Here is a 27,820-nt window from a genome sequence, read left to right on the forward strand (position 1 = left end):
ATAAAGACATGGTTTTTCCCTGAAATCCTGAAACTTCAAAGGGTCAAAACTTGGGGAATAAAGTTTTTTATTTTTAAATTTTGATTTCAAATAAGCAAGCTATGAGAACAGTAACAAACTAAAAAAGGTGCAGCATGAGTCCAGGAGGGTGCGTTGGCATCAGTGCTCAGCTGTAGGAGGGAAGCATAGAAAGTCATATGGAACGTTCCAGGGGTGGGGTTTGGACGATGACCCACTGCCTGGAGCTCAGCCTCCAGCTGTCTAGCCAGATGTGCCCTCCACCAGAAAACCTGAACTCACAATAAAATACAATTCAATTACAAATGAGATGTCGTTATTTACAGAGACCTATTTGTTTTATAAAAGGCTTAACCTCCAATCCCTTTAACTATGCCAGTTTAGCGTGTGTTTGTAGGCTACATATGAACTAGAAAAACCACAAAGGAGAAAAGCAGATCCGAGGAAGCCTCTAGTTGAGCAGGGACGGCAAGGCATCGTTCTTGCGAGCTGGTGGAAAACCAGATGCAACCGATGGCTACTTAATTTTAATCAACACGATTTCCGTTTAACTATTCAGGTGCTTCAACTACAGCATAAATGAAGGTACAGCTCATACAGTTGGAAAGACCCTGAGGAATCGTGCAGATGAGCCCGCTCAACCGATTATATGGAATATAATCCTGGTTTTACAAGGCTCATTTTACTCACCTGGCCAAAGTAACGAAGTTTTAAAATGGCAGGAGGGTAGGGAACTGGAATCAGATCCTAAGTACTGTTCTTTCCATACTGTGCTGTTCACACACAGAGTAAAGGGTGGGTTTGTGACTCATACCAATTCTCTTATCTACACAGAGCTGTATTTTATATCATTACAGGGGAAAAGGCAGTTCAGGCGTGCGTGTGTGTGTGTGTGTGTGTGTACACATATTCCAGTTAAGACGTTAAATAGATTGCATGACAGTATTCCAGTAATAAACAATGGTAAGAAAAATAAGCCAAGTGAAACCTATTGTTTATGTTCCTTAAGAAAAAAATCACTCACCAATATATTGACAATCAAGGATGAAAGAAGAGTGAAAAACCACCACAAAAAGGGTACCTTCATGCTGACATAGCAATCATGCAGGATCCTGTGGGAGATGGATGGAGACGCACACATACACACGCACAGAGTTTATATCAGTGTCTGGCCTCTGAGTTCTGCTCTGCTGGTTAATACAGGGAACTATTTAGTTTCACCAAAGCTTGCAGGGGTATTTGGCATCTGCCCTGTGATATCCAGTCTCAAATTTCCAACAGTTTTGTGGCTTTTGCTGTCCTCATCTCCTACCCAAACTCACCCACCTGCCAAATTCCTTTCCTAAATAATTCTAGATGCAAGAGTATTAACATGAGGAACTGAGGATTGTGCAGAGATACACTGATTATTAAACATTCATTAAAGAAAACAATGATTTTACTATGAACATAGTACCATGAGATTTAATATCATTTATCATGAAAGTTATTATTTCTGTATTACTAAGTAGAAGACTCAGCAATCACTGCGTAGAGGTAGCGAGCACATTAAAGGAACACATGGGCGCTCACCAGCAGCCAGACCGGGGCTCTAGTTCGAGCTTTTCCCCTTGCTGGGTGACATACCACAGCACAACCCCCTCAAACTCTCTTAACCTCAGTGCCTCCGGGGTAAATAGGACGACTGCATATACCTCACAGGGTCTTGGAGGGATGCAAGGTGAGCACAACTGCCTAAGTGTCCCTTACACTTAATGCTGAGTTCACGTCTGCCCCTTTAATCTGGTCACTAGAAGTTTCTAAAGTGTAAGGATTTAAAAAAAAATACCCTTTCATTTTTTGCAAAATTAAAAAAATCCAAAGGTTTGGGGAGGTAGGGAGGAACCAACTTTGTCTGCAAGAGGTGGAATTTGGGTAAATGATAGAAGAAAAGGGGGACAAGGAAGCAAAAATATCCCAAGGATAACCTGTTACAGGTAGATTTCTGAAACCTGGGCGGGGAGGGGGGGGCGGGGAACCCATAAAGTGATGCCAGGATCTTTATAAAGCTCTGCTCTAAAGGTAAGTCATGTGCAAACAGTGTCCCATGAGCTTGAGGCTATCCTAATGATTCCTCTCATAGCTGTGGTCTGTGTATATCTCCTTGGGGACTTGCCAGCTCAGACTGGCCAACTCCTGGTGGCTCCCATTTAAACATTTTGCTGCTTGTCGGCACCTCCACTAGAGGGCAGCAGGTGGAAGGGAGAGGACGTCCAAATGGATCAGTGTCAGCACTTGGCAAGAGCAGCTGTCAAGGTGGGGTGCCGAGTAATGGGGGCTGCAAGGGGGCAAGTCAACTGAGTGGAAAAGATGAGAGCCTGAGTGATCAGTGGTTTTCCATTGCTAAGTGAAGCCAGGGACGGAAGGAGAAAGAGCTCAGCGTTAGAGGAAGCTGGGGCAAGGTCTTCCAAACCAGCTAATCTTCAGATTCATGTTTGGAGTTTTCCTAAAACACACACACACACACACACACACCCATAACATGAAAACAGACAAACTCCAGGACATCCCTCTCAGGCTTCTGCATCAGAATCTCTGGGTATGGAGCTTATGAATCTGTATTTTTCAAAAAAACTCCTAGTTTATTCTGAGTAACAGCCAAGGTTGGCCTCACAAGGGTGTCTGAGGTCCCTTCCAACTCTCAGAAGACTAATTTCACTAACATAAAATATGCCCAAAGCAACCTTCAAAATAATGGTAAAACTGTCTATCCCTCTAGCAACTTGTCTTCAGAGAAAGAAGGGGCAGAAGTAATTGAAATTGCTAGAATATGGATTGCAAGTTACAGTTTTCAGTGTTATTACAGACACAATCTCCCTTAACCTTTTAAGCCTCATAGCAAGCCTGTACATAGGAAGATTTTTAAAGCCCATGTAGAGTTAGGGAAACCAAGTTCTAGCAAGGCCACCTAGAATGGTAGGTCTAGGAGCCATGACTACTGACTGCAGTTTATTCCAGTACATGCCTACTTCCAGTGCCTTTTCAATTCTGTTCTTAACCTGGATTTATAAACAATCTTTTCAACAAATGATTTAGTGGAGCTCTAAGAATGACGGCCAAGTCCAAGGTATATGCAGAACAGGAATGGAGACAGGAATAAGAGAAAGCTGTGGTGGCAAGGCCATAGACCCATCTCTAGGCGTGTCTTCTGGTGCTCCAGGAAGCAGGAGAATGGGCAGTGGTGGTCTGTGAGTGAGAAAGGTGAATGAGGGTGCAAGGATCAGGGGTTATGCTTCCGCAGCTGGCCTGCCATGGCGGAGAGCAGAGTGATTTCATAAGGGTCTTGTCTCAACCCAATTCATTCACCTGAAAATCTCCTTTCTGCTATTGACCACTCTGCCGTGAGGCTGCCACTCGGCATGTACCTTAAGACATTTTAAATTTTGCGATGTTTCAAAAACATTAGATTCCACCTGAAACTAACACAACATTGTTAATCAACTGTACTGTCATATAAAATAAAAAGTTACAAAAAACTATATTACCATAAAAAATAAATACCAAATTATGACCAGTGAAGAAATATAATATGATGAAAATTCAATAGGCAAGGGGATTTTTATATTTAACTCGATGGTACTACCTGTCGTATTAAAGAAAATCACTGATTCAGAAACAAAAACAAAAAAGAAACAAATAGATTCTGCCAACTAGGTTGCTTGCTGTCAAAGGCTAACCTGTGGAGGAATGCACACCAGGCCAGGAGTCTGCATCTTGGCCCTGCCCCTGCTGATGACTACTGGACTTGGGGTAAGTCATTTAACCTCTCTGGGCCTGGGCTTTCTCATCAATAAACAGAGAGGGTGCGCGGTGCAGCTTCCAGACAGACCATGAGGACATGTTTAGTGTCAAATTATTTTGAACTGGTCCCTAACACTGAAAACTTAGGAGATTCAGATAAAAATATTTCAAGATCAACTTTTGGTTACACTCCGATGAGGAACAAATGGAGTGGTTATAATTATTCAAATAATTTAATTATTATTTTTATAGGCTATCATCTGCCTCACCTACCCACACACCCTCTTCAAAACACATACACATCCTGCTAAGGAAAGCTCCACGGCAGCAGGATTTTTTTACATTTCTTGTTCACGAAAGCATTCCAGGCACCTAGAATGGTACTTGGCACATAGTAGGTCCACAAAAATATTTGTTTTTTTAAAAGCATTTTTCATTGACGTATAGTTAATTTACAATAAAAAATATTTGTTGAATCAATTCCTGGTAATTTAATGAAAAGCAAGTTTTTTTCAAGTGAGGGAAGCTAGAGACAGTACAATCCAGAGATAAGACATGAATATATCCAATAAATTCCTGATTTAAAAATCATAATACAGGCTTGGTTTTCAAAATGAGTCATCCAATAAGGGCTATCGATACATGCTTATGCTGTATACAGTATGTGTCTTTCTCATAAGTATAATCAAGTTGAGATTTAAAGATATAGTGCTGGGGGAGTTTTCACAGGGATTCTGAATGTACCACAGGATCCACCTGTCCACCTGTTTGTTTCGCTTGTAATGCTCAAAAAACAGCACGGCATGGATATTCTAAAGGCACGTGACGGACAGCTCAGTATGCAGAATGTTCCATATTGATGTGACCTTAAACGTGGAGACTGATTTCTCTGGTGGTAAAAGGCAGGTCTTAAGGCTGATGAAATGTAATCTCACACCAATTACATTGATTTCAACAGCTGGCTTCGCAGTTCCCACACTCCACCCGTCTTCTACTAAGCGCTCAGGGATGTCTCCCAGTTTACTTCACTAGGCTTTCATTCTCGAAGCTGTCAAGGGAGAACTGACAGGAAGCATTTGTCGGAAGCACTCAGATGTGGCTGTGCATTCTAGGGATTTGTTAGCTGATATCAAAGTTGTTGCACTCCCCATAAACAAGCACGAGGGACAGGCTTTAAGTGTGACCTTCCCAAACAAATGTGACTCAAAGCCATTAGGGCAGCTCATGCTAAAGCTAGCAACGCTTGCTCTAGTCAACCTGTGTGTACCTCTGCAACACAGAATAGGTAAAATTGCAGGGGAGGTTTAAAGGCAGGACAGGCTTTAATGTAAATGTGGCTCCACAGGGCACACCAGCTTTTATATGGAGTTTCCTTGTTAATGAATATTTAATGCAGAACATTCTGGAATAAAGTTCGGAAATTCTGATACTTCCATAGTGGTCAAACCTATCTCCATGGTACTAGCAGGTAATTACTCAGGCAGACATATTTCTATCTAAATATGCAATGTCAGATTTAGAGCTTTAAACAGGGGTTCATGATTCTGGGAATGGTTCTTCTTGAATCAACAGACCTCAAATGAACCGATCGAGGTCCACTTGAAGAATATACTCAGAACTGAGCGTCCTGTGTTATTCTCTAGTGTCTGATATTTGTGGCTCTACTTCAGGAAATCTGGGCTAGAATTCTTGTCTATTTTTTTGTCTGATTGTTTGCTATCACTGGAGCGGGTATGAAAAAAGGCGAAAATAACAGGTGTCTGTAACAACTTCAATTAAGTTGCTCATTCAGATTTCATACCCAAGTGTAGACCTAAAAAATGATTAATACCTTAATCAGTGCTGAACACTGTCAGCACACACCTTAAACACTCCTGGCAAAGCTGCATGAATATATGTCATTGTGTGAAGGAGAATTAGCCACAATTAGTCAAACGGGAATTGTTATTACAGAGCTTCAGCTGTGTAGCCCAACTGGTTTTCTATGGTTTAGGTCAAAGGCAGCCCTTCCTTCCTTGGGGCTCCCATAACATTTTGTGCATGTTATATGCATACATTCATTATGGGATGTCTTACATGATTGCTCTTTTTCTTCTAAGTTCTTTGTTTACTTGGCACACCTTTCAGCCTCTCAAGGTTTATTTATTTAAAGGTGTCCACCACCTGCTTCAAAAAAATCTTAGGTTGAATGAATGAACAGATGAACCAGTGAAAAGATAAGGGCTGCACTGTAACTATATGTATACATTTTTTCTTTACTTTTAGAAGTCTATAAACACGCTTTGTCTAATTTGATCCCTGCAACAACCCTGGGCACGGTCAGGTCAACATGCAATCACCAGATCTAGGGCAGTGGTTCTCAACTGGGGGTCATTTCCCACCCCCGGTGCCCCCTCACCCAGGGAACACTTAGCAATGTCTGGAGATGTTCTGGTTCTTATAACTGAGGGTGGAGGGTACCACCTAGTACCTAAAGGTCACAGATGCTGCTAACATGTTACAATGCACAGGACAGCTTCCACCACAAAAATTTATCTGACCTGAAATGTCAATATTGTCAAGATTGAGAAACCCTCATCCAGGCCTTCGATCTCTAAAACTATTGTAACCCTATGTTCTGTGAGCTCCTGTCTGACATATTTTTCTGACTAAGTATGTCCTAGAAGAAATCACTCAGTGTACCGTATTAAACTACTCCTTGCATTCAGTCACCTTACTCAAAAACATACAAACTAACCAGAAAGTATGGGAATAGCAAGTTCGTGGTTTGATTCCCAACTGCTGATCCAGGATGAATGTTTGGTTTGCCCACCATGTTCTTTTAGAGAAGGCACTTGGGCATAGCTTGGAAGCACCTGGGTACTTTCACGCATTTCAAGAAGAATAATTTTGCTGTCTAAGCTCTCTTAGGACATTTACAAGTTCGCCTGCTTCTTGTGATTAAAGCTCCTAGAAGGACAGCTAGAGAGGTCTAGATGGATTTAATTATCAGCTGTTTAAAAGAAAAGAAAACCCAGTGTCGAAATACTGGCAAGTTAATTCCACCTTTTGCCTTTGAGAAAATCATACATGACTTGCTGGGGGGAGGGGGGCAGTGGAGCAGGAAATCACGGTACCGCAGTGATAAGAGAACTATAAAGAGGGGGCTAGCAATCCCTTTTGTTTGTCACAACTGAATTATCTTTCTATAACTTACAAAAATGATTCCCTAACTTCATAAGTGTAGTGGAGCAACACATTTGGGTCTTTTCTAACTCCATCTCCAGCAGGATTGTGCATGTTCCAGTGAGTATCAATCCCAACAACACAGACGTGCAGAGAACAGGGAGAACAAAGCCTTCTTAGGGATCATCTTATCCACTGATTTTCTGCCTTTTAAAAAATTTCCTGAACTATTCATTCATACCTGGAAACTTACTGTGTAAAATCAAAATGATTACATGAAGCTGTGTTTGGACAAGAGTGGAGGACAAGAGCGGGGCACCAGAGTGCCCTGGCAGGTCAGCGCTGCTCTCCCAGACTTTTAACCCCAGCCCTGGCTGACCTAGCAACTCATCCTACTTTGGGGTAGTTGCAGTAGGCATAAAATACTTTCTAGAAAAGCAACCTAACTGTCCTCCTTCTTCCCCTCTCGAAGGGAAGGTAAACAAAGAAGAGATTAGCCTTTACAAAACACCTGTCTCTTACCAATAACTATGCCAGGTACTTAACATGCCGGCTCATCTAACCTTCATGGATGGCTTTCTGAGCAAGATATTATTACCCCTATTTCAAGACGGGAAACGGATATGCTGAGAAATGACTCAGTCACAGAGTTGAAACTTACAGAGCTGAAACTCATACATGCACATGTTTGGTTCCCAAAGTCTACATTTTTGGTATATTATTTCTCCATGCTTTCTAAACACAGTTGATTAAAGCCCTCCTCAACAGGATACATTTTGAAAACAAATACCTTGCCATTGCCCCTTCATCACCCTCAGACTAAACATCTCCAGTTCCTTTTGTGTGATTTCAAGGGTTTTCACCATTAAGATTATTTTGTTCTGGTTGATCAATATCTTTCTTAAATCTCGATATCTCGAACTCACCGGATTATTCTAGATACGCTGTGGCCAGTGCAGAGTCCAGAGGACTGGTGATTTACTTGTTCTAGACCCCCTGTTTCTATTAAGGCAGGCTGAGCTATCTTATCTCACTTTGGTAGCTACACTGTAACAGGTAGAGTTAAATTATATATTTGCCATGAGCTAAATAATTTCAAGTCTTTTACAGAGGACTTGCTGTGAGCCGGGACTGTCACTTCATTTATGATTTTATAAAACCTAAACACAGGCCTTTACATTTATCGCTATCAAATTTTATCTTGCAGTTTTTGGCCCACTACCGAGGCTGTCAAGATATCTTGAATCCTATGTCTGTGATTCAGCACATTAGCTATTCATGGCTTTGCATCATCCGTAGATTTGGTGAGTCTGCCTTCCTTGTCCGCACTCTAGTCACTAATTTAAAAAAAAAAAAAAAAGCTCAGGAGCAGAAAGTCTATCACAAAGACCTTCAGACAGGGCTTGGCATGAAGGAATCCCTAGCTGGGTACTACATCCGTATCTGAGAAATAATAGAAAAAATAATTTTGGAGTTGAGAGGGACAGATTTGATTTTTTTCTCTCTGAAAAGTTTTATTCATATATCAGCAACTGCGTTTATAGACATTAACAGCTTTTGCCCATAACCACAGAACTGATTACTGATGCAACTGGACTCATAACCCAGAGGTGGTGATTGGTTGATGTTTTTTTCCCATCACACCATTAGGTGAGATCACTGATGGCAAGAAAGACACTCCAAATTTGTTTTTAAATAATTTCTTGGTACAGTTTTCTTTTCTGACAATGGGCCCCTTTACCTTAAAAGGGCAACACAAAAATAAATTCCAATGAATGGAAGACTCTTGTTCATATAAGCTTGGTTTCAGGTCCACTGATTTGTATGGACAAATCTTACCAGAAAATGGTGTAGGAACAATGTTATACCAACACAAGTCCTGTGTACAAAATAGAGAATGTTAATACAGTGACGATGAGAGAAGCTGTGGGTAAGGAGGTACAGTCTTAGAAACAGGCAAAAGTACATGCTATAATAGTGAGCGTGTGTAGTAGAATAATTCTCTAGGTATGTTAGTAGATGGCTTTCCTTTACTTTGACAGCTTCTGCATTCGTGGAGAATCCAGGAGTGATCAGAAGAGAAAACCCAGAGTTGATTTCATAAGACAGTTCTTGAACCTCCTTAGAACAATGCAGGGAGAGCCTTGTACACATAACAGGGCTGCACAGTACCAGACGGGGCTGCCCAGTGGCCCAGGAGGTACCTTTCAAGGATTTTTTTCAAAGGAGAAGAGGTGGCACCTGTCCCCACAAACTTTGGCTACTGATATAACCTCGGGGAGAGATGCCCATTTGCTTTGAGGAAACTACCCATGCCTCATCATAAGTTTTACATTTGTATGTAAGTATATATAAGTATCAATACTTATATATGAAATAATGAGGTCAACATTAAAAGTCAAAGTACTACATTAAACTTAATGAATCTGGATCTTAGAGGATTTACAGAAGGAGTTCATGGAATCACCTCCTGTTGCTTTGACATAGCTATGATTCTTGACTTTGGCTAAGTGAAACACATGCAACTTCCAGAGTTCAGCTGAAATTCCTGCAGAGGTGAGTACTACAGATAGTTAGGTACCACGGAAACCCTAGGACACGTGAGGCAGTGTAGTGTGCACTCTGGGGTCAGACTGCCTGGATTGGACTCTCACGTTGGCCTTTGCTAGTTATGTAAACTAGTTACATAACTATTCTTGGTGTCCTTACCTAAAGCAGGGTAATAATGGAACTTTCCTCTTACCATTGCTGTGGGAATTAACCAAGGTTACAAGTACAAAGTACTTAAAATTGGATCCATGAAATGCTTCTATTTTTATTGCAATGAACTGGTTTTAATTCTCTCTCCCTACATCCCCAGTTCACCTGGTGACTAACCTGGGAAACTGTGTCTCATTCCTCTTGGTCTCGTGTCTGCCATATGGCAAATGCTCAAAGAACGCTCGTTGAACTCAACTGACTTGCCCGGTGTCACTCCCAGCATCAGCGTCAACTCACTCCAGACCCACTTGCTGGATTGATCAGATTCAATTTTATTAAAAGTATAAGAACTAGAGCACTAAGGTTTTTATCACACTTATCCTCTGAGCATTCACTGTTAAAACTATAAATATAGAACAGTGTCCCGTTTCCTAAAAGTTTATGTCATCATGCCTTAGTTCTATTGTTGAAAGCACCTTAAACATTAGAATCCTCTTCTAGACAGTCTTCTGGAGTCATTATTAAAATTATCTTTAGCTTCCAAAACTTCCTTGTGCAACTGAACTGCTCCTTTTGGGCAGATATTGTTATAGTTCAAATTCCACATGTCTGTTCAGTTTGCATGTTTATTTAAGGCCTCAGGGTTTGGAGTAACTCAACCTGAGGCCAATAAGAGTTACCACTTGTTGACTACTTATGTGCTTTTCCTGTGTCATCTCAGCAGGTGCTTTACTATTGTTACCTCCTTGATGGTCTTAAACAAGTTCTTTTCCTCCCATTTAACAGAAGAGAAAACTGAGGCTCAGAAAGTATAAGGAACTACGAAAGCCTTTGTAGTACATGCTGTCAGTGCTCTGCTGGTATAGATCCCATAACCATTTATGTGCACATGGACTCCCTGTGTGCTTTCACTCCCAACACCCAGCACCTGTGTCTCTGTCGGCACCTGGAGCCATCTTGACCTGCACTTGGAGAGCTGATAGTGTCTAGGAATTTATGACCTCTAAGGGTCGCCCTTAACCATCAGCTGAGGGCTGTTCTGGACAACTTGAAGCACTACTTCTAGAGGGGACCGAGTCAGATACCATCCCCACCATCCACCCCACCGTGGGATAGCACTTGACATTGCATTCTTGCTTGTTTTTTTTTTTTTCTTTTTTAGCCTTTTCCCTGTCTCATTTCCCTACTCCCTGTCAGTTTCCCCCTGGAATATTTTTCTAATAATTCACTGTCATTTGAACCCTTGTCTCAGCATCTGGCTTCTGGGGAACTCGACCTAAAAAAAAAAAATCACACAACTCATTAATGATAGAGCTGGGATCCAAACCCAATTCTGACGAAGTTCAAGATCAATGCTCTAAAATCCCTAATCTAGACTGCTTCTCCTGACGATGGCAGAGAAGATGGAAGCAGGAATCAGATATGACTGGTGCAGAGACTTGCTTACTGGTCCTACCCCCTAAGCATCTCTGTATGTTCTCTGAGTACCAGCCAAGGCCATCTGACCAGCCTCTCTCCTCACCCTCCAGAGAGTTCCTCCACAGGCCCCCTTTACCCTCTGATGGTCTAAGCCTCTGGCTGATTGCTGCTGCCCCAGGGAAGTGATAGCCAAGGGCAGGGTCACAGAACCAGAGGGACACTGTGTATAACCCAATCAAGTGCAGATCAAACTGGGCTCCTAGCAACTAACTGCAGAAATCAATCAGTAATCTACATGGTATTTATTGAACACCAACTGTGGGCTCAGTGACGGCCACGGTCCCCTCATTTCAGCCTGGAATTTCAGCCTCTTCCTTCTACCTTCTGCTTTAAGGCATCCATTGACTCTCTGCCACGTCAAAGGCTTCTGACTTTGGGTTTATAGCAACCCACTCTCAACCAACATGTTAGAGAAATCACCCTCTGCCCAAATTTGACGGTTAGGGAATAGTTTCATTTTAGAAACATCTCATGTTAACGCAAGTGCTACATATCCTTTGTCTTTAATGTTTTTTCCTTCAGGTAAGATTTTAAGACATAAAAATACAGGCTTTTAGTACCCATCCATAGAAATAAGACAAGACAGGTCATACTGGGGAGTAGCTACACTTTTGCCTTTCACACCTATAATGGCTATATAAACACGAGTTTGACATGCATATATGGCCACAGTATGCACAGAAGTTAATCTAGGTCTTTCTATTCCTCGATAAGAGCTTTCCAGGAAGTCAGGCTTAGTGATAGCTGCAAAGGGAGAGAGAGCTAGTCAGCCACGCTTATGAAGTTCAGAGCAAACACCCAGAGACTATGGTGCTGGCATGGCTCACAAGGGAAGTTGGGCACAATCACAGACCAGTTTGCAAACTTGGCCTGGGCTGTGTGAGCACAGCACCTCGGTACTTCACTGCACTCTCCACCTCACAAGCTAATCTGGCCCGACTGTGCCCTGACATGGGGCAGGGCTCTTTGACTGGTTCCCCCACTTCCCCGACTGCCCTGCTCTCTTTAAAAAAAAAAAAAAAAAAAAAAAGCATGGTGCCTCCTGCTTCAGCCAGGGAAGCAGCTGGCCCACTGGTTGGGTAGTGGAGGGAGGAGGATTGGTCCTGAATGTTACACAGCCACAAAACGATCCCTTCCTAAAACACTGAGCTCTCAGTTTGGGGGAAGCCAAGGCGTGGTAAACATCACCCATTCAATCTCCACGAATGTAAGTCTATTAATACTTAATAACACACAGCTATCCACAAGTCAACTATTCTGAACGTTATTTCTCCTTTTACAAATTTGCAAGATTTTACTCAAAGATTAGATTACACAAAATACAACTTTTTTCCATATTCATGGATGAAGAAATTAAGGATTTTATCATATACCTGATTTAATTTTGAGAGTTTCATACTTCAAGATGGGCTCTCATTGGAAACTGGGAAAACCGGATATTCAAGGGATGTGGCTGGGAAAACTGATCTAGCTCTCCATGAGCCCTAGTCATGGTCTTTCGTAATCTGAAGTTCAATGTCTGAAGGGGCAGAGAAAACTTGAATTTGGAATCTACAGGCCTCATTATACCTCTCTGTCAATATTTGAGGAGATTTAATCAGGTAGGTGGGGCACAGATAAAGGTGGTGTCAGGGGTAGGTGCTGGGTGACTGGTTTATTCAATGCAGGATGTTGGCCAGTAGCCGGTGCATGGGGTACAGAGTCCAGTCACCTGGGAAAAGGTTGGCAAGACTTATAAAGGGCATCAGGCTCCCAGGTATTGGTGTGTTGGGCAAAGTTCTGACCCTGGGTGTATCTGAAGTATACAGCAGGAAAATGAGAGCATTCCATCCACAGGGAAAGGCCACAAATCAGGGCTTCGGGTAGGGCACAGGGATACTTGGGGCTTCTTGGAGAATAGCTTCTACAGTTGCACAGCTATTTCCAGACACTTTCTACTGGAAGGGCGTCCAAATCCAGCCTCTGCCCTGCTTAGGGCTGGACATAACAGAGCATTAGTGACAACTGTGGACAATTACTGGGAAAGTTCCAGGTCAGGATTTAGATGTTGATTCCCTTAAATAAAATGAAGATCTACTCCATGTGTCAGAATGCTAGAGGAGGGGATACAGGGGTGATCAAAACATCCTCCGTGAATTTTCAGGTCTAGTGAGTTTTAATCCATAACTATTTATCACACAGAGTATGCAATGGTCATTTTGTCAATCATTCGAAAACAAATTGTGTATATTTCAAGCTCAATCCAGAATTTGTCACACAACTTAATACACAGATGTCACGACAACTTCATTTAGAAGAGAGACACAAAACAAATGTCGCCTCCCCAAACCCCTGATCCCCCACCACTGGCTGCCCTTCTGCCCATCCCTGTGTGCTGCATCTTGGGGAAAGCTTCTAAAACAACAAACAACATCCTGAAACATTCCCTCCGTGGTTGGGACATGAGCCGCCACACTCTAATACCTGCAACCCTGCCGTGGAGCTGTAACACAGACACTGTAATTAGTTAAGGTTAAGGCTTAAGGCTGGTACGTTGTGACAGAAACAGAAACAGAGATTCCTGATAGATGCATCTGATGAAATATCGCGGATTCATTTTGGACGAATTTGGGAAATACAGACCAGAGAAGACTGATTTGCAGCTGAGGTTGAAGAAGTGCTCCAGGCCCCTGGGCCTCCCGGTCTGTGCAGTGCCGGCCAGACGGGGCACCACGGAATCCTCTCTGTACGATCAGTTGCATCCGATTTCAAAGTGTGTTTATGTCACACATCATCACCACCCTTATGCTGCTAACTACAGACGAGGAGGAAGCTTCGCTCTGAGTCTGAGGGATGACACTGATGACAGCCTGTGAGTGTTTCTGGAAGAGCCCAAATGGGACCCCGATGCCTGCCGCTTGTGAAAACTGATGGTGGTCCTTGGACTGTGGCTGCTGGTGACTCTGCCTGATGACAAGTTAGACATCCATAACTATGTCTAGCAGGCAGTTACAAGGAGCAGGGGATAGGCCCCGAAGATGCCTTTGCGGGTGGCTCTGAACCGCCTAGAATTCTATATCATCGAGTTTAAGGTTAAGGGTTTAAACTAAACCAAAGTAACACATTGACTTAAAATCAGGGTGAGAAGAAAACCACCACCCACAGCTTCTTCCTGAGAGGGTTTTCCTAGGGAAAAGATGCTGGGTGATTGAGGGACCCTGGGGCCCTAGTTGTGGAGCATATCAGGCAGGGAGAGGCTGGCCGGGCCAGTCCAAGCCAGTGTGGACTTCTGCACAGTTAAACCTGGGTTAGCTTCCACTAGAGGCAGAAACCCAGGTGTGTCAATGAACAAGAGCTGGTGGCCAGCACCACACATCACACACATTCCATTCAACCCCATTCCCGTCCTCCCATAACAGAAGCCCTCGTTTAGGCTACTGAACCAAAGTGGCGTGGAGACATTCTGCACACCAGGACCGGCTCTTGTCCTGTAATGGTTGGCAGACGATTGTCCTACAATCTAAGGCAGAAGAATGGAAGTATGGTTCATCATTGGCACGTATGACCTGAACGTTTAAGGTTCAGGCTATCCTTGGGTGGTCCCAGTCCTTTTAATACTAATTAGCTGAGGCACAAACCTCATCACTCACACTGCCAGCTGCTTCATAGAGGTGAGTCACGTAGCTACTGTGTAAGCTTCGCCGACCTCCCAGATTCTGCTCAGTGCATAACTCTGCTGCCCTCGACTCACCCTGTGTATAAGTACATATTCTAGGGATGATCAAATATCTGGGGGTATGTCAAGGTCTCGGGATTGAGTCATGAATGTGCAGAGACTACATAGGTATGGAGCTCAGGCCTTTGATCCCACTGTGGACCCTCAGGGCACAGTGACCAAGCCATAGCACAGACACACTGCAGAGGGGAGCAGACAGCTGTGGGACCTGGGCTGGGCACAGGCAGGAGGAGCTCTGGGAAATGGCACAAAAGAAAGTTCGCTTAGATACTCTGCTGTCATCAGTCTCAGTGTTTCCCCCTCCACAGAGCTGTTCCGCGCAAGTACCACTTCACTGCTAATAGGCTGAGCTGTGTTCCAGGGCTTCACTCTACTAAAAGTGAGTCACTGCTGATGTTGATAACACGTAATTGGAAGAAATCCACATGTTATTGGACTCCGAGTACTCCGCAACATCTGTCTATAATCCATCTATTTTGTTTTAGCCACCACTGGCACACTTGCCTCGTCTCTCCTAACCTATTACAACCATCTTCCTCTGCATTCATTGCTCTCCAATTCACTTTGACTCGATTACCGGCTGTATTTCCAAAAGGACAATCTAACAGTATTATTACCCTGCTTAAAACTCTTTAATAACCTTAGGGAGCCATGATTAAATTAGGTTTACTTATCTGTCTTCCCTTCTATAGACCACGAGCTCCTTAAAGGTAGAAACATAAATTCAAAATTCATCCTTGAATCCATAAACGTGCTCGATAAAAACTTGCTAAAAGTCCTCATCACACACAAAGGTCTATGCATATCTTCCACTGGCATCATCCAGGTAGACGAGACCAGAAGCTCTGTCGCCTGGCCTGCGATGACCTGAACTCTGGAGTCACAGCATCTGTGACACCAGGAAGACCAGGTGATGTAGGTCTGCTAATGTCCACGGCACTAGAAGAGACTAAGATTTCTTCCTGCCTCTTGAAGTAAAGACAGCAGTAATCTTAAGCTCTACGGCTTTCTCCCTCACTTCCAGTGTGCATTCAAGGAAAGTGCGCATTGTTCCTTCTTGGAAACATTTTTAGCAGGTTCACGCTTCACTGTTTACCAACTACAGCCATGACTGTAATACTTGCTTGAAATATATCCTGTATGTCCTGAAGCTCTTAGGGCTTTGTGGAGCTTCACCAGCAGAGGGGCATGAAAGTGTAAGGTTTATTTAGGAGAAATAAAATGTTCCTGCCACTGTGTCATTATTTCCTATCTGTTAGCAATGAGAATAGAGGTGTCTTTCCTTTCACACAAGTGGTGTGTGTTTTTCCATAAGTTTATGAAAAATGTTCAAAGGTATACAAAGAACATTATCTGGGGGATCCTGGTTCCTTTGGGACGTGGCATCTCACTCCTAGTGTAAGGTTTTTATCTTGACTGGTATGGAATGATATTTAGAGTGATGAGATACTAATTATGTGCTTTGCCTGCAAACCATGCCATGTATGTACACACACATATATTACACGTAAATAGTTTTGTTTTGGGCTGTGCCACGTGGCTTGCGGGATCTTGGTTCCCCGACCAGGGATCAGACCCGGGCCCTGGCAGTGAAAGCGTGGAATCCTAACCACTAGACCGCCAGGGAATTCCCTGTATATGCTTTATATAAATATCACACACACACACACACACACACACAGAGTACCATCATGAACCTCTTACCTGGCCTACAACTTTAAGAGCTATGACTTGCTTCCTCTCCAAAATACGACCCATCCTTCAAGACCCAGCAAGATTTGTCTTTTCCATGAAGCTTTTGCCATCTTTAGACCTTCTGTAATTTAACTCGAGTTCACTGACCTACGTTTACATCCAAAGGGAATAATTACAAACGCAGTGCTCACGTGCCATGCGCTCTGGACAAATTAATCGTACGCCTTCCACAAAGTAAGTGCTCAAAAAACCTCTGTTGGATGCTGTGTGTGTGAAACAGAGCCACTCATTCCTAGCACAGTGCCCTGTACATAGTGTAAACCCAGTGACTGGTTGACCTGTTCTCCACGTACACCTCGTATCTACACCTGTGCACGTCTTTTATGTTGTTCCTTTATCACACACGCTATTCCTGCAGCCACTCCCTGCTCTTCTAGGCCTTTCAAAGTCTTAACCCGGTATTCTAATATCTGCTGAAATAACACCAACATCCCCTGTGAAGTTCTCTGTGCTTCACCACATCCTGAGGTGACTCTCCTCTCTTCACTCCTCTTAAAGAGTGTAGTTCAGGCCACTATTTCTATAGTGAATACATTCTGCCTCATACAGTAATTCGTTATACATATTCCTGATCTCTTAAGTCATGATAAATTCCTTGAGGGAAGAATCACTGTTTTACTCATAGCCGTAATTTCAACCTTTAAAAATGGAAAGCTCTAAAGAAATATCTGTACATTGAATTTGTTGAATTAACTATTCCAGTCCACCTTCATTTAGCCTTTTTTAGAGCATCTTGGCCATCCATATTCATCATACAATCTAGACCTTAAAACGATACAGTCTCTCATTAATTTCTAGAAGTTCCTCATATCCTAACTAGACTGAACTTCTTCAGGTCGGGGCTAGCCTGCTCCCACCTTACACTGCTGAGGTCAAAGAGGATGCTCACTTGTGGACCAACGGAAATAGGAGAGGTATAACAACGTATAATAGGTGCTCCTCAGAAGAATATTTGTATCCATTAAGTCTTTACGCACATTTCTCATTAAAATCATCTTTGCAGAAGCAGCAGTTTCTTTTTTAATTAATTTATTTTTATTTTTATTTATTTTTGGCTGCACTGGGTCTTCGTTGCTGCACACAGGCTTTCTCTAGTTGTGGCGAGTGGGGGCTACTCTTCGTTGCGGTGCGCAGGCTTCTCATGGTGGTGGCTTCTCTTGTTGTGGAGCATGGGCTCCAGGCGCACGGGCTCAGTAGTTGTGACTCGTGGGCTCTAGAGTGCAGGCTCAGTAGCTGTGGCGCACAGGCTTAGTTGCTCCGCGGCATGTGGGATCTTCCTGGACCAGGGCTTGAACCCGTGTCCCCTGCATTGGCAGGCAGATTCCCAACCACTAGCCATCAGGGAAGCCCAGGAGCAGCGGTTTTGATGCAACCAGTTGACAGTTCAACCCTGTGAAGCCCTCTGAAGATGAAACGTTGTTGCTCATTCCTGATTTTGGAATAAGAAATTCTTCCTGAGAACACTTCTACACTGTTGGTGGGAATGTAAATTGGGGCAGCCACTATGGAAAACAGTATGGCAGTTCTTCAAAAAACTAAGAATAGAACTATTGTATGATCCATCAACTCCACTCCTGGATATATATCCAGAAAAAATGAAAACACTAATTTGAAAAGACGCATGCACCCCAATGTTCATAGTAGCACTATTTACAATAGCCAAGACATGGAAGCAACCCAAGTGTCAACAGACAAACTGATAAAAAGGATATGGTATATATCTATACAATGGAATATTACTCAGCCATAAAAAAGAATGAAATTCTGCCATTTGCAGCAACATGGACGGACCTGGAGGGTATTATGCTTAGTGAAAAAAGTCAGACAGAGAAAGACAAATACTGTATGATATCACTTATTTGTGAAATCTAAAAAATAAAACAAACAAATGTATATAGCAAAAGAGAACAGACTCACAGATACAGAGAACAAACTAGTAGTTACCAGCAGGGAGAGGGGAGGGGAGAGGGGCAAGATAGGGGTATGGGATTAAGAGGTACTAACTACTATATATAAAATAGATAAGCCAAATGGATGTATTGTACAGCACAAGGAATTATAGCCATCATTTTGTAATAACATGGAATGGAATATAATCTATAAAAGTACCGAGTCACTAGGCTGTACACCTGAAACTAATATAATATTGTAAATCAAGTATATTTTAATTTAAAAAATTAAATAAACTGTGGTACATCCAGAAAAAAAAGAAAAAGAAGGAAATTCTCTCTGAGAGTATGTATGCCTTGAGGATCAGATGTAAAGACTAATTAATATTAAGGATGAAAGACAAACAGAGAGCATCAATTACAACACTTTAGCTAATACAATGGTGGCACTGTTCGATGCTTAGTTCTCATTAAATTTCCAAGAGGGCAATTAGACTTAATAAAAAAATCCTCTTAGGGCCAGCATATTTTAAATTGCTCATCTGCCTAAGCAAGAAGAGCCCTGCTCGAGGCTTTAAGTGCCAACGTTCCTCAGGCATGCAGATCTGTCATCTCCTCCCAGCTCCTGGGCAGCTTTTCTCCCCATGATGCTTCCCAGTTCCTTTCCTCAGCTGTGCCACCTCTTCCACTGACTAAACTTAATTCAATGAATGGCTGGTGAAACTACAGTAGCATCTTTTTTTTTTTTTTTAAGTCCTCTCTTACATTTTTCGTCTGCCTCATACAATGGGAGAGAAAATAAAAATAAAGTGATTTGGGTACAATCCAGACCTGGCAGAAAAAGAAACACATGGCCCATGAATGTCATCTGAGATTCGATCCATGTCATATCAGGAGATCGCTCTGGCTGAACTCATCGGATAAGTGGCCAGCTCCAGCAAACACACACACACACACACACACACACACACACACACACACACACACACACACACGGCTCATGTTCAAACACACTCATCTGCACCTTCTTATATAAACATCATACCGCGTCCTTAACAATCCCCAGGCCATTTTAAGGTAAGAATTTTGGAGTAGCCACATATTCCAAAGGAATCTGGTTAGCCTACTAAGAAAAAGAAAAGAAGAAATTTTTTTCCTTTGCTAAATTACTTAGTATGTGTAAGTAATGTTAAACTATGTGATTTGTATTTACTACAAACCACTGCATTTTCTTATGCTCTGCTCCCCCCAAATAAACAAAGCAAACACAAAACTATCAAAAAGCAAAAAAAAAAAAGCAAACATAAAACCAGCTAATGGTTTTGTTTCCTCTATGAAGTTAAAGGCTTGCTAAAATGTCAAAGCAGTTGAAATAGGTGCCGTTTGCCGACTCTCTAGGTCAAAAATGTAACTTGAGCTCTAGTCTTTTAGCTGGGGATACATTTTAAATTTTCTTTAAAGATTTCCTTTGCCATACTTTTCATTTCACAAGTCTTTTAAATTCCTCGAGCCTTGCCCAGTGGAGTGAAAGTCACCTTAATGAAGAAAGTAGAGACCTAACCACCATGACTTTGGAATAGCAGAGGATCTCAGCTGTAATTCTTTGGCTCAGAACCAGGGTCTAAAACCAGCCATGGGAAAAGCTGCTGACATGGAGCCTGCAATTCCCTCCATGTTTGACTTGCAAAATGTTGACATTATAACACCAGAGAGACCCCAAAATATTTCAAACAATTATGACTTCTTTTCTATAAATATTTTTAAATTGTTTTAGGAGATAAAATAACATATTTTACACTTCTTGTTTTCTTAGTTACTCTGGTTGCCCTCAGCAGCTCACTACTAGGGATTTATTTTTGGCTCGAAGGTCAGGGAGGACATTTTAAGGCACTACTTCTGCTGCTAAACTGTGTTTTCCAAGATGAGCTGCCTGGTAAGTAGGGGAGTTTACCGCTCTTAAAGCAACAAGTGACTGTGGTATCACAGAATAGGAGAAATGATGATTTCTTTCTTTTGTTGAAGCTCAAGCAAGAAAAAAAATCAAGTACTCAAGATGATATTTTAAAACGTCTCCCACCCTCCTTACGAGCACAGTTTTCTTTCTGGGCAGAAAAATACTTTTCATTCCCTTTCATTTCTCTCCTGTTCCAGTTATTGCTGTGTGAGACCCAAGTTTGAATACATGGCAACTCTTCCAATAGGAAGAGGGTATAAAGAGGGAGGGAGAATTACAGAGATGGCCAAGGAAACTCGTGACTTTGACTATATTATCCAACTATTTCGGGTGTTTCCTCCTTCAGATTTAGCCAAATGGTAATCACCCAGAGAGTAAAAGGTAAAATTTATTTGAAATCTGCAATTTCCACTCTCAGAGAATATGATTAAGAGGACTTAATTCTGAGCTCTGGAAATAAGCTATGATATCCTTAGTCACAGATGAGCTGAGTGATCAGTACGTTAATAACCTTCAGTGCAATTTCAATCTCTCTCCCAGAGACTGAGGACCAAGAGACCCGGCTTGCCTTCACCAGAAATGCCCTCAGCATGATTTGCAGCATTTATTTTTGACGTGGAAACATCAGAAGCCAAAGCTGACTACTGTTTTCCTCCTAAAAACATCCCCAGAAACGTCCTCCCGGTTCGTGATTTTAAAGCTACAACAGGTTTTCTATTTACTGCTACTTAAAACTTACCTCTTCTAATTACATCATCCAGAGAACTCAGATTTAACAAATAAAGTTCAGTGTGGTTTCAAAACACTGCGGGTGGGAAGGGAAAAGCAGAACTCACCTGGACTCCCAGAAAAAGCATCACTTGAGCCTGCCACTGCCAAGGTCAACAGGAGCTGCCAGAGATCCATACCTGTAGGACCTGCGATCATACAAAGAGGAATAAGATAAAGCTAAGCAATTAGAAGCAGCCTACTTTCATTAAAAATTGTTTAAAGACTGGCTAAGTTATGAAGGAGTTGACATGCACAGCAGCTCTAGAAGGAATCTTTGTAAGTCTTTCACTGCCCTAGAGTCTCACGTTGTCATACTTTTCATGAGCGCAAACAGCAGGTTGTAATAAATTCTACTTCCGGTGGGTGCCTGTCTCAGGAAATAACATGGACACTAGGGATTTTCACATCCTGGCCGGCAGCCATAGGACCACCACACAACAAATGACCCCCACGCATTGCTTCCATAACAGGGCCAGTGTGGTTCACTTTAATCTGATCTGGAAATAGAAACTCTTCAGCAGTATCACCAAGCAAGGGGCCTTGGGCTGGACGGCCCATAAAAGGGAAAACAAAACAACCCACTTCGGTAGTAGTAAAACTGCTCCAGTGTGTGTCCCAGTGAACGAAAGAGCTCAATTAACACTCAAAACACTGCGCTAATGAGCCATCCTAAGGGGGTTTAACCAGAAGGCAGCAGTAAGGAGGTGAGAAGCAAAAGAAAACAAAACACTGGTGCTTCCTAGGTGGCCTCCCCCAGGACACCTGGTGTCCTTGCGGGCTTCAGGAGGAATGTGGTCTCTGAAAGGCCCAGGAATGTGAACACCTCAGACTCTAAGAAGGGTCAGTTTGTGGCTGGGCTAGCCATTTGGAATCCCAAGTGTGGCCACACCTTGAAGCCTTTGGTTTGATGAATGGGGGAGCAGATCAGCACGCCTCAGCCACACCTTTACCTCCACACCTTTACCTGGAGGAAATGAAGCTTCTTGGGAATAAATAAACCAGGTGTCCACCTCCTGGATCTCTAAAGAGACAATTTTGGCTGGCTTAAAACGAACTCAGCAGACTGCCCTTTGGAGAGCTGTCGCTACGTCTGACGACCAACGCCAACTACTTTAAAGCTTACCTGCAATATTTCCATGAAATGACAGTACGTTACAAGTCACTCAGGCAGATCTGATCCTCACACTGGGAGCTCCACCAGTGCCTCTATTGGACTTATTTTTTTACTGCACATTCTTGACAATAATAAAATAGCCCTCCGCTACCCCTAATCAAACTGAAACGATGCACACAAATGTTTGTTTTCACAGACAGTGGAATGCTGTGTTCTGGGTAATGGCTGTGTAATTCTGAATAGGTAGTAAGTGTCTCACACTCTACACTTTCTTTCTAGACAGTGGATGATGCATCATTTTTTAAAATTCTATATGATGTTAACATTGTTAAAAAATTCTAAGAAGGCATCTCTAGGTGAATGGAATCTCCCCCTGCGTCTGAATATCCAGGTGTAGCCCACATGCATGAGGACGCCCCACATACACTGCCCCATGGGGTCGTTCATAGGACTGAGTGTGACGGCGTAGATGAACACACTTTGCCAACCGTGAGAGTTCACACTAATGTGAGTTGTGGTTATTATAACACCCATGTTTTAAATTCTTAACCTGGAAGGCTCTGGGCTCATGGCCTTGCATCGTCCCCAGCTACTTTTACTGAGCATCTCTCCCAACGTCCTTTACTCCTAGGTGAACAGGCCACTGTAATCATAGTTTGAAGTCTCCAGCAGAAATACATAAAAACAAATACATTATAGGTTGAAAATGCTATCCTCTGGGTAACTGGATATTTCCTTTTAAATTCTGTTTTACAAGTATTTTTTTGAGGAGGAAGAGCATTGAGGAACTGGATTCTGTACATAGTGCTACTTTTACTCGCCATCCCTCAACACACCATGTGTCGGGTAAAGAAGCCTCCCTCCTCTGCCACAGGCTCTCTTGATGTTGGGTTGTAACAGTGAGTCCCATTCCCAGGCAACACTGTATGCTCCCCAGCTGAATAAGGATATGAACAGGTTTGCATTTCTCAGAAGGATGTTTCCTCTGGTTTCGAAGTTGGCAGATGCCAGAGACAAGTGAATTTTGCTTCAGATGAATCGCAGTTGGCGCCCTCCCATCCCCAATCTTTTGAAAGCTGTCGCCTACAAATGAACTTCGCCTCTTCCAAATAAGGAACTGATTATTGCAACAGTTTCTTTATGAGCCAAACACATCTCCACAGAATACATTCTATCTCACAAAACAAATTAGAATCCCCAAAGCAAAATTAACCAGAAACCTGTTTGCACACTCTGAGAGCAGAAAAGGAGGTATTTAAAACGGCCATCCTCCCACATAGAAGAGAACAGTTCACTGCCAATGAGAGCAGGGCATAGGGACTCCCAACTCTAAGGCTCTAACTAGGGGACAGAGAAGAGGATAAAGCAACGTGGCTGGATTCAGTAAGGGTTAAGGGTTTCCTTAGACACTAACACTCCCAGTCCACTGTTGCTGGCTCAGTGGGGATAACTCCGAAAGCGGCCCCCTTTGCACTCCCCCCTCTCCTTGCACCCCCATAGTGAACTCTCTTTAGCGCCATCACGTGAACAGAACGTTCATTGGCCTGGGCCGATTTGACTGTAAGCTTTCCCCTTCAATGATGCAGGGCGCTGCATGGCAGCTTCTAGATGAGAGGGTTCTCTTTTATTAGGTTCTGGAGGAGATAAAATGTCCCTGGGAAAGGACAGAGTGCCAACACACAAAGTTTGGAACTTCAATCTATCAGTGACGTGCCAGATGTGAGCAGGAGAAAACCCCTTTATTTCCTTTTTCTGATATAATAATCTAACTAGAGGAAGGCATTGTTCAGAAGAATCTATTGAATTGTACCTTAGTCTATTGGGTTTATAAAGTTCGCAGTATTTTCCTAGGGAAAATCCCTCTCTAAATTTCTAATGATATTTATGCATTCTTTGGCCGTAGCCACATGGCACGATGTTCACTGGGGTGGGGGAAGGAGGCTTCTATTTTTGCAGAAGGGAACTCACACCATTCGGATCTCAATGCGCCTGAGGCATTTTGCCGGTTCCCCCTTCCTCAAGGGAGAGCCGTTTGAAAAGCCCTGTGACCCAGCTGGCGTGAGTTTTAATTCTGTAAACTGCGTAGCACAGGAGGCCTCCAAATCAGTGAGGCCAGTGATATACTTTTGTTCCTTGGCTATAAAATAGTCCATAAACACATGAGAAGAAATGGAGATTAAATACACTGTTTTTTCCCAACATGTTAAAACCAACTCCAGGCAAAGAAAGCCATTGGTTCCATTCTCTTTAATTTAAAATTAGCAAGTATTTGTTGAACTACCAGTGGCTGCTAGCATTGTACAAGGCACACTGGAGAATATAAAAGCAATCAAAACCATTGAGAGAGAAATCACTACTGGATTTCAGAGATATCTACACAGAAACGATGAGTAGCAGACAAATTTAATGTGAAGACAAGACTATTTTGTGAAGAATCCCCACATCATCTTTATTAAAAGTAACATTAAAAAGTATATGAAGCCATACAGGAAAAAATGTGATCATATCTGGTTAGTAATTTGTCAGAGACAAAACGAACCACCACCCAAAACCACCTACACCCTCTGATTCTCTGATCTATATCAAGTACTTAAAAGGAAAATGGTCAAAAGCATCCTTAGAAGTATGATGTTAGCATTTTAAGAAGTGGGAGGAGTAAAATAATAGATTCAGGAGCTTGTAGTTCTGTTATGGCCAAGTAACGAAGAATATCAAAATGGCAGCTGAATTGATCAGAAATAAGAAGTTTTCTCAAATGTCTGTTTTACTGGTCTAGTGATTCTGCTATGGAAAGAGTGAGAGCTGGTTTAAAAAACCCCAACAGAAGCAGAATAGTTTATATTGCAAAACCAAGACTCCAGGTAGATAACCTAATAAATGTGTACTTTCTAATGCTAGGTTGATTACTAATGAAATATTGCAAAACTGAATCTCATTGATTTCCTGGTGAAGCTTTTCTAAGAACTCAGCACTGAAGAAGGAGGAGGCTCACCCCAAAGGGTATTTGAAATGATCCATTCTAGTTAGCTTCAGGCACTTATTTGAACAGTTTGTGTCTGGAGTTCATGTTATTATCCACTTTTTGGTGGTGGTCATTTGAAAACTGGTCAGACACAAAATGCCTTCGGTCAATTTATCTCCTTCCCATCAGTGAGGGAGAAGAAATTCACAGACATTATTGATATCATTACTCTCGCTGAGATTTCTCTCCTTGCAGGGATCCAGTGGGGAATACTGGATCGGGAAAGTAGTTTAAATGTGTACAGTATGAGGGGAAAAATAAACTTTGGGAGTGGTGTATATAATACGTCTCCATTTTTATAAAAAGACAAAAAATAGAGCATATATGGTCACCTGTGCTGACCAGTTCCGCTACTACCAGTCACCTATAACTATTGAGTACTTGAAGTGTGGCTAGTGCAACTGAGGAATTAAATAAGCTAAATTTTAATTAAATATTTCAAGTAAATAATTAAGTATATTAAGAACAGATTGGGTATGTAAACCTTTCTCAACTGTACATTTTATAAAACCTAAGTACAGATCAAGTGTTTCTGATGAAAAGTTAGGATCTAAATTGAGATGTGCTGTAAGTATAAAATATACATGGATTTTGAAGGCTTGGTACAAAAAAGGATGCAAAATATTTCAATAACGTTTATGTTGACGATACGTTAAAATCGTAATTTGGATTGCTGAATAGAATATTAAAAACTAATATCCCCCATTTCTTTTTTTTTAAACGTGACTAGTAGAGAATTTTAAATTACATACGTGGCATTATATTTTATATTTCTAATTGACAACATTTATATATATACTTTATGGCTTATATGTTTGTATCTGCATTCAGAAACATTAGACTGTTACAGGAGCATATCTGTTTTCATAAAAACAATACACAAAATAAAATTGCTTATTTGTAGTGACATATAAAATCATTATGGTTATGTTTTCAGAGGTCTTCCCAAATGCAGAATGATGGGGATAAAAGATTCACGGAAGACTTAGGTAAGTTTATATTTATAGAAGTTTTTTTTAGGGTACCCAGTGTGCCTTTGTTTACCTTTAGAATGTGACAATTCATATTGTATCTCTCTTTGAGTCACAGCCGGTGGTGTACTAGTATTTAACAACTGTCTCTCTGGAATAATAATTTTAAAAGGGCCATGATTTGTAGCTTTTGCCAATCTCTGTGGTACAAATACCTCCACCAAGGCTGATTTTAAGCTACCAAGTCACTTAACACGGATTCACTGCATCACTGACATCACTGAATGTGGATTCAGCTGGACCCAGCACACCACCAGCTGGGGAAGTAAATGATATTCTCTAGGCTCCAGGTGAGGTAACAGGTACAAAGATTAAACAATCTGCTGACATTGACACAAGAGGTAGGAGACAGTGCTGAGTGAACCCTGGACACTTGATTTCATTTGATGCCATCTGTTCCACTGTCAGATGGTCACATTTAGTTAATAATCATTGATAGATACTTTCCCAGGTCTACAGAAATTACCATCAGACTCTACCTCAGATGTTATCCTTGCTCTTCACCTATAGAGAGGGTGAGCTTAGGGGTTCAGGGCACAAGTTGTGGATCAGGTTCAAATCCTGGCTTTACCAAACCTCAGGTTACTCATCTCTAATATGGAGATGATAATATTATTCCTCTTTTCATGAGAAAAATCAGGAGTCAACTGAATGAGATGTTGATTCAAAGCACTTGGCCTGCCCTCTGCATATATCAATACTAGCTATTTATTACACTTTCTGATACTAGTGATTAAATAGCCCGTTTTAGGTTCCCATGGGATTGGGAATGGGGCCCTCATTGTATGTCCTGGAAAGGAAGTCTAGGGACATGGTAAAGCAATCAGCCACAATACGTGAGACTTCACTCTTCAATCAAGCACTTACATCACATGAGAGTCCAGGGGAGGGGAAGGATAATCATAACGTAATGTGGACATCTCCCAGGATAAGGCAGGAATGCTGATCACTTCTGCTTAGGTGTACAGGCAAATTGCACACCTTCTACATGGAGGCCCAAGTGTGGGGGAATAATCCAGAGACTGATTTTTCCCCTAATCACTATCTCATCTACACGCTGCTGTTACTGGGTCCAGATCATTTGTTTCGTGAGTCATGGGTTTCTAGAGCTGACAATTGGGTAGATGAATTCCATCAATAAGAGGCTTGGTTTGAAGCCAGGACTCTTCCTGTGAGAACACAGAGAAGGCAGCTGGGTTACAGGAGCCTGGGTCTCCACCTCTTCCTTTCCAGGGAGTGAGAGAATAAGGGCCATTTCAACACCACACACTTGGTGCTCCTCCTATCTTGGTATGTGCACGGGCATTCTGTCGAGACTGGGCCTTTCTTGGGGCATGGGGCATTCTGTTTGAAATCAGTAGGACCCAGTGGCACTTTGAAACACCTCGCCACAAAGCTAGACCAAACTCACCCAGCCTGATTTACCT

The 27,820-nt window shown here is 42.2% G+C and overlaps 1 protein-coding gene across 4 annotated transcripts in view; it reads right to left on the minus strand.

The window, feature by feature from the left end:
* Nucleotides 1–27,820, minus strand: part of GHR (growth hormone receptor) — a gene marked incomplete at its 5' end in the record, with an annotated part of 273,813 nt that overhangs the window by 133,167 nt on the left and 112,826 nt on the right. For 3 of the 4 annotated variants that reach the window (XM_082836086.1, XM_082836087.1, XM_082836088.1), the window contains one exon: nucleotides 21,292–21,372. In XM_082836086.1, coding sequence (XP_082692212.1) covers nucleotides 21,292–21,361 — 70 coding nt within the window. Of the gene's footprint in view, nucleotides 1–21,291; nucleotides 21,383–27,820 lie in introns of those variants that run through there. The other variant, XM_082836085.1, reaches the window with a different exon arrangement.

This window comes from Leucopleurus acutus (genome assembly GCF_964270905.1).
Source record: "Leucopleurus acutus genome assembly, chromosome: 3".
Lineage (NCBI taxonomy): Eukaryota > Metazoa > Chordata > Mammalia > Artiodactyla > Delphinidae > Leucopleurus > Leucopleurus acutus.